The sequence below is a fragment of the Anomaloglossus baeobatrachus genome, chromosome 6 (genome assembly GCF_048569485.1).
Source record: "Anomaloglossus baeobatrachus isolate aAnoBae1 chromosome 6, aAnoBae1.hap1, whole genome shotgun sequence".
NCBI lineage: Eukaryota > Metazoa > Chordata > Amphibia > Anura > Aromobatidae > Anomaloglossus > Anomaloglossus baeobatrachus.
Window position 1 is genome coordinate 306,988,793 of NC_134358.1, and position 14,444 is coordinate 307,003,236.

The window sequence follows — 14,444 nt, forward strand, 5'->3', positions numbered from 1 at the left end:
ATATGTATTCTGATTTTTTAAAATTTTTGAATAATAAATAATATTTTTATTGGGCATAATACGGTGTTTGGCGCATTTTTGCACAACCAGGTATCTTTGTTGTAGTTTAATTTGAGTTGGGCCCAGGGCTGTATTTTGCCTTCGTGCTGCCCTAGGCACTTTAAGTGGTCGCGCCCCTTAGTGACAACGTAAAACTGAGTTTTCGCACACGACATCTGTTTAAGGCAGATCTACTCTGTAGCACACTTTAAAAAGTATCAATAAGAAACGAACCCCCCCCAATGGGAATCACCACAGGCACATCAAAACATAGCATGAGTATAAAATATTCCCACCACACCGTCCCCACTTATATACTGTGACTGTCACACTGCCCCTAATAAACTACACACTGCCCTCCCTTATAAACTACTGTATATCCACCACACCTTCCTCGATTATGAAATATGATCTGTACATTGTGAGGAGGGAGCAGCATGATGTGAGGACAATGTCCCATGCATGCTGCCCCCTCCTCACAATGTCCTATGCATGCTGCCCCCTCCTCACAATGTCCCATGCATGCTGCCCCCTCCTCACAATGTCCCATGAATGCTGCCCCCTCCTCACAATGTCCCTTGCATGCTGCCCCCTCCTCACAATGTCCCATGCTTTCTGCCCCCTCCTCACAATGTCCCATGCATGCTGCCCCCTCCTCACAATGTCCCATGAATGCTGCCCCCTCCTCACAATGTCCCTTGCATGCTGCCCCCTCCTCACAATGTCCCATGCATGCTGCTCCCTCCTCACAATGTCCCATGCTTTCTGCCCCCTCCTCACAATGTCCCATGCATGCTGCCCCCTCCTCACAATGTCCCATGAATGCTGACCCCTCCTCACAATGTCCCTTGCATGCTGCCCCCTCCTCACAATGTCCCATGCATGCTGACCCCTCCTCACAATGTCCCATGCATGCTGCTCCCTCCTCACAATGTCCCTTGCATGCTGCCCCCTCCTCACAATGTCCCTTGCATGCTGCCCCCTCCTCACAATGTCCCATGCATGCTGCCCCCTCCTCACAATGTCCCATGCATGCTGCCCCCTCCTCACAATGTCCCATGCATGCTGCCCCCTCCTCACAATGTCCCATGCATGCTGCTCTCTCCTCACAATGTCCCATGCATGCTGCCCCCTCTTCACAATGTCCCATGCATGCTGCTCCCTCCTCACAATGTCCCATGCATGCTGCCCCTCCTCACAATGTCCCATGCATGCTGCTCCCTCCTCACAATGTCCCATGAATGCTGCTCCCTCCTCACAATGTCTCATGCATGCTGCCCCCTCCTCACAATGTCTCATGTATGCTGCTCCCGCCTCACAATGTCCCATGCATGCTGCTCCCTCCTCACAATGTCCCATGCATGCTGCTCCCTCCGCACAATGTCTCATGCTTGATGCTCCCTCCTCACAATGTCCCATGCATGCTGCTCCTTCCTCACAATGTCCCATGCATGCTGCCCCCTCCTCACAATGTCTCATGCATGCTGCCCCCTCCTCAGTGTCCCATGCATGCTGCCCCCTTCTCACAATGTCCCATGCATGCTGTCCCTCTCCATGAGCTCCTAATGCTACCTTCCTCTTTTCCATAATGAGACCTTCATGTTGCCCCACTCATGCTAAGACCACCACACTAACGCTTATGCTGAGACCCCCCACACACACACTACCCCACTCTTGATATTGACTCCCCTACATTGCTCCACTCCATACTGATCCCACACATGCTGCCCCTTCTTCACAATGAGCTCCCAATGCTGCCCCCTCTTATTCTGAGTCCTTACACTCCCCCCACCCAATCGATTTTGTCATTGCACTATCCCTCATCCCTTGTCCTTTGTCTCTAGCATTAGCCCCTCTCTCCCACTCCCCCAGCATCAGCCTCTCTCCCCCAGCATCAGCCTCTATCTTCCCTCAGCATCAGCCTCTCTTCCCCAGTCTCAGCCTTTGCCTCCCCCCAGCCTCAGCCTGCCCCAGTCTCCGCCTCAGCCTCCCTCCAGCCTCCCTCCAGTCTCAGCCTCTGCCTCCCTCCAGTCTCAGCCTCTGCCTCCCTCCAGCCTCCCCCCAGTCTCAGCCTCTGCCTCTCTCCAGTCTCAGCCTCTGCCTCCCTCCAGCCTCCCCCAGTCTCAGCCACTGCCTCTCTCCAGTCTCAGCCTCTGCCTCCCTCCAGCCTCCCCCCAGTCTCAGCCTCTGCCTCCCTCCAGCCTCCCCCCAGTCTCAGCCTCTGCCTCCCTCCAGCCTCCCCCCAGTCTCAGCCTCTGCCTCCCTCCAGTATCTGCCTTTGCCGCCTCTCCCCCCGCATGCGCAGATCTCTGGTCTGCATTAGAGACACTCCCACGCTCCTTATGAATCCACTTACCTGCTCCAGTGCCCGCCGCCATCTTCCTGGCTCACGTGAGTATCCTCTTCTGACACCGGCTTCCATCACGGCGTCCTCCGCAGCGTCCTGCTGCGAGCTCTGCATGTGACGTCCACACAGCAGTGGACGCAGCACAGAGGAAGGAGCTGATTGGCGCGCGCCTGTGACCCCGGAAGTGCAGGCGCCGGCAGTTCCGGGGTCAATCAGCTCCCTGTGCTCGGCGGCCACAAAAAAAAAAAATGTAAAAAAAAAAAAAAAAAATTTTTTTTTTTTTTTTTGCTGCCAGAGGGTGCCGCCCCTCACAATCTGCCGCCCTAGGCACCGGACCACGGGTGCCTAGTGGTAAATACGGCCCTGGTTGGGCCCATACATAATGATTAGCACTTCTTAAAGGGGTTGTCCGACATAAACTCAAACATTTTTGTTAAGCTAATCTGTGCTGTATTGTCATATAAAACGCCCCTACATTGTTATTTTTTGTTTACTAACTTTTGTTGCTCTTGAATTATCCCTTTTATTCTCTGCAGCTCTTTGTTTACATTCAGCTCCAGCAAACATGACCACTTCCTGTGCCAAACCTCCCAGTCACAGCTGGCACCACCCGGCCTCAGTGTCCAGCCCCACCCCAGTGTCCAGCCTCGCCCCCTGCACACACCTTCCATGTCAGTATTCTGCCCCAGCACTGACCTGTTATCACTACAGCATTGCAAATAACAGCCCCACATCGGGCTCTGCACCACACACACATCGGACTCTGCACCGCACACACACATATGGCTCTGCACCACACACACATATGGCTCTGCACCACACACACATATGGCTCTGCACCACACACACATATGGCTCTGCACCGCACACACATCGGGCTCTGCACCGCACACACACATGGGGCTCTGCACCGCACACACACATATGGCTCTGCATCACACACACATCGGACTCTGCACCGCACACACACATATGGCTCTGCACCGCACACACACACACATATGGCTCTGCATCACACACACATTGGACTCTGCACCGCACACACACATATGGCTCTGCACCGCACACACACACACATATGGCCCTGCACCGCACACACATATGGCTCTGCACCGCACACACACACATGACTCTGCATCACACACACACACATATGGTTCTGCACCGCACACACACATATGGCTCTGCACCGCACACACACATATGGCTCTGCACCGCACACACATATGGCTCTGCACTGCACCTACACATATGGCTCTGCACATCACACACACATGGCTCTGCATCACACACATGGCTCTGCATCACACACACATCGGACTCTGCACCGCACACACACACATATGGCTCTGCACCACACACACATATGGCTCTGCACCACACACACATATGGCTCTGCACTGCGCCTACACATATGGCTCTGCACATCACACACATATGGCTCTGCACCGCACACACACACAGACACACACACACACAAACACAGCGCTCTGCACCGACCCCCCCACTACCACCATAGGGAAAGTACATACTCACCCGTCCTCGGTCCCCTCCGCTCCTACACGTTCGCGCGCTGTCTGTGCTCTGGACATATCAGCACAGTAGTGACGTCACCGCTGTGCTGAAGAGAGCACAGACAGCGGGGCAGTGATGAGAAGCAGCGCTGCGCTCCCTCTCATCAGCACTTTCAAATATATCGGCATCTGTGATCTGCGATGCCGGTATATTTGAATGTGCGATACTGAGCAGGGGGCCCGGTGCTGGCACTGACACCACGGCAGCCGCAGGCAGGCCCCTCCCCCAAGTCACGGATCCCACAGCAGTGCAGGGGGAGGTTGTGGGCAGAGTACGGTGTGCGGGGGAATGTGTGGGAGGGGCAGGGAAGGGGGCGGGGACTCCACACACTGTACAGCCCAGCAGGGCGGCAACATGCTGTTCCAGATTTGCATGTCAACATGGCCCTGCCCATGTTGACATGAAATGACCGGAAGCAGCAAAATCGCGGCAGGAGCGGTCACATGACCACTCTGAGCCGGGGGAGAGGGGCTGACAGCAGGGCAGGTAAGTGCTCACTATCTACTTACCTGCCCCAATGTAGCCCAATAGGGAAATAATAAAAAAAAGTCAAAATAAGCCGGATAACCCCTTTAAGTGAACAAGTGTTTTATCAATAAGGTGATACTACAGTCTGATTTCCTGGAGCAAACTTGACCCAAACGAGAGATATGGTTCTACCAGTTTCAGCCTGATCTCCAGTGGCTTCCAGCACCAAACAGAAGTGTTCAGCTCTAGGCACAGTTCACACTGAACAGGCTGCAGTGTCCACACGTTACTGCATGTAGCCTTAGGGCCGCTTTACACGCTACGACATCGCTGCAGCTTCAATACCCTACTCTCTGCTCAACATCCCTAGCAGACTGAGAGACCCTGGTGAACACACTGGTTCTTATTCAATGCTAGCCAGCTGCACCTAATTAAGCAGACTAGCACCTGTATTGCTAGAATTTAGGCCAGTCCTACTTGTCTTTGCTACAGTGTCCACACTTATGCAAGCACATTATTTTAGTTTTGTTTGAAATCACCTTAAGGGGGTGGGGAGCGATAAAACGAAACCTTGTTTCTCAGTGGATTTGTACAGCTTATGGGTCAGGTTAAGCACCGTTTTTAGCACTGGAATGGCGCTTTAAATGTAAGCCCCCTGTTTTATGCTCACATTTTAGCATCTTCACCTTTTACCGACACTGCTGCAGTGCCATTTTGTGACCGTAACTTCTGACTGGGCAGAAGTCAGAAGGTACATCCCAAGCTCTCAATGCATATCTATGAGAGAACGAAAGATACTTGCATAGAGATGCATTCTTATTAATGACCTCTGGCAGGCTCCATGAAACACTGGAACATGCTGGCAGGTCACAAAAGTCCAGGACCGATCAGTATGGCAGCTATTGAAGGTGAAGCCATCCAAAGGTATTAGATAGGGTGCCTTAGATTTAAAGTCCACATTAGCGGTGTATTTAAAAAAAAAAAAACAAAAAAAACAAACAAATAAAACAAATCACTGGAGTCATGATTTAAAGGTGGAAATAGGGCTAAACTTATTTTTTTTTTTGTTGGTGTATATAGACTTTGTAGTGGACAATGCTAGCTTACTTTTAGACCAGGTGGGCTGCTCATCAATCTTTAAGTGCACCCCACAGCGACATACACCCCAATTCCACCCATGTGCACTACACATAACTATGTTAGAAGTTTGGATCTTTTTTGTAGAGTGTTTTTCCTATTTACATGTAATCTTTAAAGAGTGGGAGGAAACTCTTTGGTTAGTACTCTTGGGAAATGCACACAACTAGACTTAGGGTGGCTTTACACACTACGAGATCGCTAAATGGATCTCGTTGGGGTCACGGAATTTGTGACGCACATCCGGCCGCTTTAGCGATGTCGTTGTGTGTGACACCTATGAGTGATTTTGAATGGTCGCAAAAACGTTCAAAATCGCTCATCGGTGACATGCCCCCCTATTCTCAATTATCGTTGCTGCTGCAGTAACGATGTTGTTAGCGATGTCTGCTGCCGCAGGAACGACAATGTGTGACGCCGCTGGAACGACAAACATCTCCTTACCTGCGTCCACCGGAAAAGGAGGAAGGAAGGAGGTGGGCGACATGTTCCAGATGCTCATCTCCTCCCCTCTTTCTATTGGGCGGCGGTTCAGTGACTCTGCTGTGACGTCGTTGTGACGCTGAATGAACTGCCCCCTTAGAAAGGAGGGGGTTCGCCTGTCACAGCGACATCGCTGCATAGGTATGTGCGTGTGACGCTGCCATAGCGATAATGTTTGCTACGGCAGCGATCACCACATATCGTTACAACGACGGGGGCGGGTGCTATCGCGCTCGACATCTCTAGCAATTGCTAGCGATGTCGTAGCGTGTAAAGCGGCCCTAAGGCTACATGCGCACGCTGCATCTTTTTGTGTTGACAAACTGCAGACAAACTGCAGCCAAAACTGCACGTTGTCAGAGCCTGGAAATGTAAAAAAAAAAATGCTTGTAATTGTTGGTGTATTTTCGGTGCATTTTCGACAACATGCGTTTTTGTGACAAATGTTGACAAAAACGCAGGAAGAATGAACATGCTGCATTATTTTTTGTCACAAACTTTTGACAAAAAAAACGCTGACAAATAAACTGCAAGCTGCGCATAGCAAATCTGACTTCTCATAGACTTTGCTGGGAAGTCAAATGTCAGAAAGTTCTGACAACAAAACGGCACCAAAAACGCAGCAAAAAATGCAGAAAAAAAACGCAGCGTGCGCATGTAGCCTACAACCCGCTAACTGGAGATGACAGTTTGGATCTAAACCTGCCTATGACTTCCATTATTACTTGATAATCTCTAAATTTTGGCCTAATTTTAATCCTTTCTAGTATATCTTTTTACATAATTTTATATCCTACCATATATGCACCTTTTGTAAAGAATACTACATGGATCCAATTACTGTACACATACATTTATATACTAAGTTGTAAGAGCAGGTGACTCTTCAGCCAGTAGACCTTTCTCTCTTGGTGTGTTGCATATTTCTCCGAGATCAACAAGCTGACTTTCCGGTTTTACTTGTTAAGCTGACACTAGCACTAACTAAAGATATCCAAGCTGTGTAATGACAGATTTGCTACTCACTGGTATCTAAGCGTAACAAAGCGCAGTGCTTTGTTTCATCGCTCTTAGATGAGTATTGGATGTGTATTCTCTTATGTTGTCAGGACAGAATATCTGCCACTACTTAACTGTAATTACACCTGTTAAAGGTTTCCCCAAATAAACTGTGATCTAAATTTGTTATTGGCACAATACCTAAAGTTGTGCAACAGTTTTAATGTCGCCTTTTTCCAGCATTATACAATAGGCGTGGAACATTTCTATCTTAAAGAATGTTCTTGTCTAACATACATTAAATCATTTAGTATTGAAGTATCTATTTGTGAAACAATTACTTTTTTTAGTAACATATTCTTGTGCACCATTACCTTCCACTTATTTAAAAGTTTTTTTTCTTCTCTCATGTAAGATCAGTAGAACCCACACAGATCCATAGGGTCACTATCCTCTAAAGTGGTTCTCCAGGAATAGAAAAAAATAACTAAAGGAAATGTCTCTTATAAATAAATTCCTAAATACCTTTACTCACCAAGTCACGGCTGTTTTGTCTAGGAAGGCATTCACTACGGAGTTAAAATTGTTGTCATCTTGTTACATTGACAGAAAATGGTCTTAGGCTATGTGCACACATTGCGTATTTGCATGCAGTTACGCTGCGTATTGCACTGCAGTGTAACTGCATGCGTCCTGCGTCCCCAGCACAATCTATGAAGATTGTGCAAATTCCATCCCCACGTTGTGTTTTAGAACGCACCGTTTCGGCTGCTGACAAGATGCTGCGTTCTCAAAAGCAACATGTCACTTCTTTTGTGCGTTTTGGTTGCAATGTCGGTCTCTGTCTGTCTGTCTGTCTGTCGGTCTCTCTCTCTGTAGGTCTATCCCTCTCCCCCCTCTCTCATACTCACCGATCACTGACCAAACACCGACGCGGCACTGCACGGCTATCACACTGCGCCGGCTTCTCCAGCTTTTGAAAATGCCGGCCGCTTATTATTCCATCTCGTATTCACTGCTTCCCCCGCCCACCGGCGCCTATGATTGGTTGCTGTCAGACACGCCCCCATGCTGAGTGACCACTGTCTCACTGCAACCAATCACAGCCTTTCAAATAAATCTTTATTTGAAATAAAAGACAAAAAAACACCCTCTTTCACCACTTTATTAAAATCCCCAAACACCCTTCCAGGTTCGGCGTAATCCTCATGAGGTCCCACGATGCATCCAGCTCTGCTACATTAAGCTGACAGTCGCCGTAGAACACTGCTGCTCCTGTCAGCTCCACGCAGAAACTGAAGTGAGCCGCGCTGTCAGCGGAGACGTCACTCAGGTTACCCGCGGCCACAGGTTTCGGATGGAATACTCCAGCTGGCCGCGGGTAACCTGAGTGACGGCCCCGGTGATCGCACGGCTCACTTCAGTCACTCAGGAGATTTGCGGTCTCCAGTGAGTCCTTCACATGTGATCGCAAATCAAGCCGCGCACACGCACAGAACCGCGCGATCACAATGACGTCTGGTGAAATTTGTCCGAGTTCATTCTGATCGCGCGGCTCTGTCTCGCAGCCAGCCATGCTCTTTTTGATAGTGTGGTCCCACTCGGCTCTGCTGCAAGTCTATGGGGATGCAGCAGAGCCGAGTAGGACCGCACTGTCAAAAATGTGCGTGCTGGATGCTTTTCCCATGGCAGAGCAAGCATCCAGAACGCAGGAATTCTGCAGGGATTCTGCAGTTTCAATGCATCTCAGAATGCAGCTTTTCGGCTGCGTCCTGAGACGCACATGCAGTGACTTGCACGCTGCGTAATAGAACGCAACGTGGGCACATAGCCTAAAGGCCACTTTACACGCTACGACATCGCTAATGCAATGTCGTTGGGGTCATGGAATTTGTGACGCACATCCGGCCGCGTTAGCGATATCGTTGCGTGTGACACCTATTAGCGATTTTGAATCGTTGCAAAAACGTTCAAAATCGCTAATTGGTGACATGCCCCCGTAATCTCGATTATTGTTGCTGCTGCAGCAGTGATGTTGTTCGTCGTTCCTGCGGCAGCACACATCGCTATGTGTGACACCGCTGGAACGAGGAACATCACCTTACCTGCGTCCCGTCGGCAATGAGGAAGGAAGGAGGTGGGCGGAATGTTCATCCCGCTCATCTCTGCCCCTCCGCTTTGATTGGGCGGCCGCTTAGTGACGTCGCTGTGACGGCGAACGAACCGCCTCCTTGGAAAGGAAGCGGTTTGCCAGTCACAGCGACGTCGCTATGCAGGTAAGTATGTGTGACAGGGGTGCGCGATTTTGTGCGCGACGGGCAGCGATATGCCCGTGTCGCACAAACGATGGGGGCGGGTACCCATGCTAGCGATATCGGTATTGATATCGCAGCGTGTAAAGCGGCCTTTAGAATGTTTATAGGATAGGTGCTGGAAAACTATGCTGCTTTGTTCTCAGCATAACTTGACAGTACATAGTAAATGTCATGTTCAACTTATAACAGATGCTCAGTATTCAGAAAGTCAGGGTGGGCAGCAGTATGAGCAACCTCAGAACTCCTGCTATATATCTCCAGTATTCAATCAGAAAGACATAGTGGACAGCAGTGTGAGCATCCTCTTCTTACCTCAACACCACTGATACCTGTATCTTTATTATTGAGTCATAGAGACACGGTGGACAGCAGTGTGAGCATCCTCTATTTACCTCAACACCACTGATACCTGTATCTCTAGTATTGGGTCATAGAGACACTGTGGACAGCAGTGTGAGCAGACTCTTCTTACTTCAGCACTCCTAATATCTACAATGGAACCTGGGAGCTTGAATACCTCATCTGTTTGTTATTTTAGAGGGTTTGGGGTCCAATTTATTGAAAGTGGAAATCACCTGTAAGGAAACCACATAGTTTGTGGAGCAGGATCTAAATGGAGCTTCCCCTCCAGCTGGAGGCCTCCAATTTTTTTTTCCTTCTTCCATTAAAAATCAGACCGCGCCATGATGTGTGATTGCAGACTTACAGCATTAGGACTCAAGATGTCGGGGGGTTTTTTGCGGTACAAGAAAATGGACCTAGATTCATTAGTGTGTGTGGTCAGAATGTGATGGTTTTTTTTTCCATTGATGAGGGAAAAAAAAAAAACTTTTCTCAAGCTTCTCCTATATTTCAGTCAGACAAAAATGGACCACACACCGATGGCATCAGAGTTCTGTCCATTTTTGTGTTTGTTTTTCATCCTCCCATAAACTTACTTTGCCAAGTTTGTTTCACCATTCAGTCTGCAAAAAATCACGGACATGTGATCAGTCACTTAAGAGTGCTTTACACGCTGCGACACCGCGCTACCGATATATCGTCGGGGTCACGTCGTTAGTGACGCACATCCGGCGATGGTAGCGACATCGCAGCGTGTAACACTAATGAGCGACGATCAACGATCGCAAAATTGTTCAAAAACGGTGATCGTTGACACGTCGCTCCTTTCCTTAATATTGCTGCTGCCACAGGTACGATGTTCGTCGCTCCTGCGGCACCACACATCGCTATGTGTGACACCGCAGGAGCGACAAACATCTCCTTACCCCTGGATCCACCGGCAATGAGGAAGGAAGGAGGTGGGCGGAATGTTACGTCCCGCTCATCTCCACTTCTATTGGCTGGCCGCTTAGCTATGACGCCGAACGCACCTCCCCCTTGAGGGAGGGATTGTTCAGCGGTCACAGTTACGTCGCTGACAAGGTATGTGCACACACACACACACACACACATACATACATACATACATACATACATACATACATACATACATACATACATACATTATATATCCTATAACATGGTAGCATGACATGTCAGACCTTATTTTAGATCATATTATAATCTCATTGAAGTGAATGGGAAATTTGTATTGATTAAACAATTTAAAGTATGAAAATGAAAGGGCAGAGGCCTTGGAGAACAGTGGCCTATTTATTTTAGCAATCAATAGGCTCCAGCCCCCTCTGCAAGCTTTTTATAGTTTGTCGCTTGGAAGAAAGTTGAAATTCTGATTTCAAGACCATAATGTCATTCCACTGGTTCAATGTCAGAGCTGTCCTGACTATTTACCGAAAAGGTCACCAAGCCTAAAGGCCGCCCTGTCAGCCATTTCACATCACAGAGCAAAGAGGATGATCATATCTGTATAAAGTAACATAATTACTCTTTACAAGGCAATGGTTACTGCCTGGCAGTTTAGTTTTGCATGTGTTTTTAGAAAAAGTAATTAGATTATTGAAGCCATATTTCCAAAGTGATCACACCAGAAGGGTTTTCTGTGCATAGTTGGCAGTATAATGTTTATTTCCTTCTGGTATTTATAATTTGATGTCAAACTTTTGTCTTATTCTTTTAGGTCTCCAACTATGGCTGGTGGACTGTTTGCTGTAAGCAAGAAATATTTTGAATACCTTGGAACTTATGACATGGGCATGGAGGTCTGGGGTGGAGAAAACTTGGAGCTTTCCTTCAGAGTATGTATTAATGTAAAGCTGTTTAGGTTTGAGTAAAATATGGTGTATTTAGTTCTCAACAGAATAAGGCTGTGTCCGCACCTTCCGTTTCCACCTGTGTTTCAGCTGCATTTTAGGTCCGTTTTGAACTGCAGCGTTTTCATGCCAAAAGGCATGCGTTTTGATTTTTCAGCAAAGTCTATGGAAAATGAATTTCTTGTCCCCACTTTGCGTTTCCAAACGCTACGTTTAATTTGCATAATTTTGGGCAAAAACCATGCGTTCAAAGAAGCAGCATGTCAATTGTTTTTGCCATTTTGACTGCGTTCTACACCCATTGAAATCAATGAGTTGTAGAAAATCGCTGCCAAAATGTGAAGCAGTGCGCTTGCATTGCATTATTATTGCGATCCACATGTTTTTATTTAACATAACAAAGGCAGGTCTTTCGTCTTTCTCTCTCTCTCTCTGTCCATGTCGGTCTCTCCCTCCCACCCTTTCTCTCATACTCACCAATCCACGATCACCGGCACGGCGCTGCACGGCGTTCACGCTGTGGCGGCTTCTTCTCTTTTGAAAATGCCGGCCGCTCATTAATCCAGCACGTATTCCCTGCTTCCCCCGCCCACCGGCGCCTATGATTGGTTGCAGTCAGACACGCCCCCACGCTGAGTGACAGCTGTCTCACTGCAACCAGTCACAGCCGCCAGTGGGTGTGTCTATATCGAGCAGTAAAATAAAGTAAATAAATAAATGAAAAAAAAACAACGTGCCGTCCCCCCCCATTTGGATACCAGCCAGGGTAAAGCCATACGGCTGGAGGCTGGTATTTTAAGGATGGGGAGCTCCACGTTATGGGGAGCCCCCCAGCCTAACAATATCAGCCAGCAGCCGCCCGGAATTGCCGCATCCATTAGATGCGACAGTCCCAAGACTTTACCGGCTCATCCCGAATTGCCCTGTTGTGGTGGCAAACGGGGTAATAAGGAGTTAATGGCAGCAGCCCATAGCTGCCACTAAGTCCTAGGTTAATCATGGCAGGCGTCTCCCCGAGATACCTTCCATGATGAACCTGTAAGTTAAAGTAAATAAACACACACATCCAAAAAATCCTTTCTTTGTAATGAAAGACAAAAAACACCCTCTTTCACCACTTTATTAATCCCTCAAAAACACCTCCAGGTCCGCCATAATCCACGCAAGGTCCTACGACGCTTCCAGCTCTGCTACATCGAAAGCTGACAGGAGCGGCAGTAGAACACCGCCGCTCCTGTGAGCTCCATGCAGCAACTGAAGTGAGTCGCGCAATCAGCTGTGCTGTCACTGAGGTTACTCGCGGCCACCGCTCTCCAGTGGAGGACTGCAGCTGTGACCGCGAGTAACCTGAGTGAAAGCACAGCTGATCGCGTGGCTCACTGCAGTCACTCAGGGGATTTGCTATCACAAGTGAGTCCTTTACGTGTGACCGCAAATCAAGCCGCGGCACACAGAGCAGTGCGATCACAATGAAGTCGGGTGAAGTTCATCCAAGTTCATTCTGATCGCGCGGCACTGTCCCGCAGCCAGCAATGACAGTGACAGTGCGGTCCCACTCGGCTCTGCTGCAAGTCTATGGGGATGCTGTAGAGCCGAGTGGGTGCGTACTGTGAAAAATGTGCGTTCTGGATGCTTTTCCCACTCTGTCTATGGCAGAGAAAGCATCCAGAAGACATGAATTCTCTCCAGGAATGTCCGCACTTTGCGTTCTGCCGAATGCGTCTCAGAACGCCGCTTTTTCGGCTGCGTTCTGAGACACACACGCAGTGACTTACACGCTGCGGAATTGAACTGCAAAGTGCGGACACAGCCTAAGAGTGCTTTCATCTTGTGAATGTAGGGTACCGTAGTATTTTGTGACTTTTTCAATTGAGCACAGGCAGCTTGGAAGATGAGAGAGAACAGGTTTGTTTTAAAGGACACCTCCAGCATTACGAATGCGTTTTCATCTGAAATTCTGTGATATTTCAGAGAAAAATATAGTTGATAGTACAACTGGGAACAAGATGACTAGTCTTAGAAGTATGTTCCCACTGCCTTCTGCCTACCTGCTCAGCTACACTGATGGGTCTCTTCATACCAAGTGGTGACACCTCTTAGAGTAGTCCCCTTTTGTACTAGTGTACTTGTCCCCAGCTATGCTTTCAACTATGTTTATAATAAGGCAGCTGATCTCGGACGCATGCTGGTGGTGGTCCGGGTAGCATTAATCATGAGACAGGTTCTATTGAAACATTTGTCCATGAAGCAGAAAGCCACGGCATACACCATCCAAGATCTTGAAACAGTAGTCTATAAAATTTCTACACAGAACAAGATGGCTCAAAATAAAAACATCACACAACTCTAGTTTTTCGACATAAAACACTCAAAGTTGCACAAAATTCTTGCAACCTCTTGTGTTTTTACGCCAGTCCTGTAACAGCTGGTGGAGGTCGGAAGCTACTCTAATATTGTAAATTACGCCAGAAATGTACTCCAGTCCCTGACTGAAGCAACATTCCTGGCAGAGGCGTCCAGTAGTTTTAAGAGGTGCATAGTTATTAAAAAGTATATGTATTTAACTCCAGACATTCCTTCGTAAAGACATTTTACTATTTATGCTATTGTATGTCATATAGTGGCTAATGATGAGCGAGTACTACCATGCACGGGTAATCGTAACGAGCAGTCAGATGCTCGGATGAGCTCAACTCATGTATCCAGTATAGTTGAAGTCAATGGGGACCTCAAGCATTTTTTCTGGAAGATCGTCCAGAGTTCCCCTTTGACTTCCTTTATACTCGGTACATGAGTTGAGCCCGTCCAAGCGTTCGACTGCTTGTGACGAGTACCGAGCACCCGATCGTAGTAGTGCTCGCTCATTAC

The 14,444-nt window shown here is 48.3% G+C and overlaps 1 protein-coding gene across 1 annotated transcript in view; it reads left to right on the top strand.

Moving 5' to 3' along the window:
• Positions 1-14,444, top strand: part of GALNT4 (polypeptide N-acetylgalactosaminyltransferase 4) — a 125,029-nt gene that overhangs the window by 74,827 nt on the left and 35,758 nt on the right. The window contains exon 6 of the mRNA XM_075314918.1: positions 11,444-11,561. Coding sequence (XP_075171033.1) covers positions 11,444-11,561 — 118 coding nt within the window. The remainder of the gene's footprint in view (positions 1-11,443; positions 11,562-14,444) is intronic.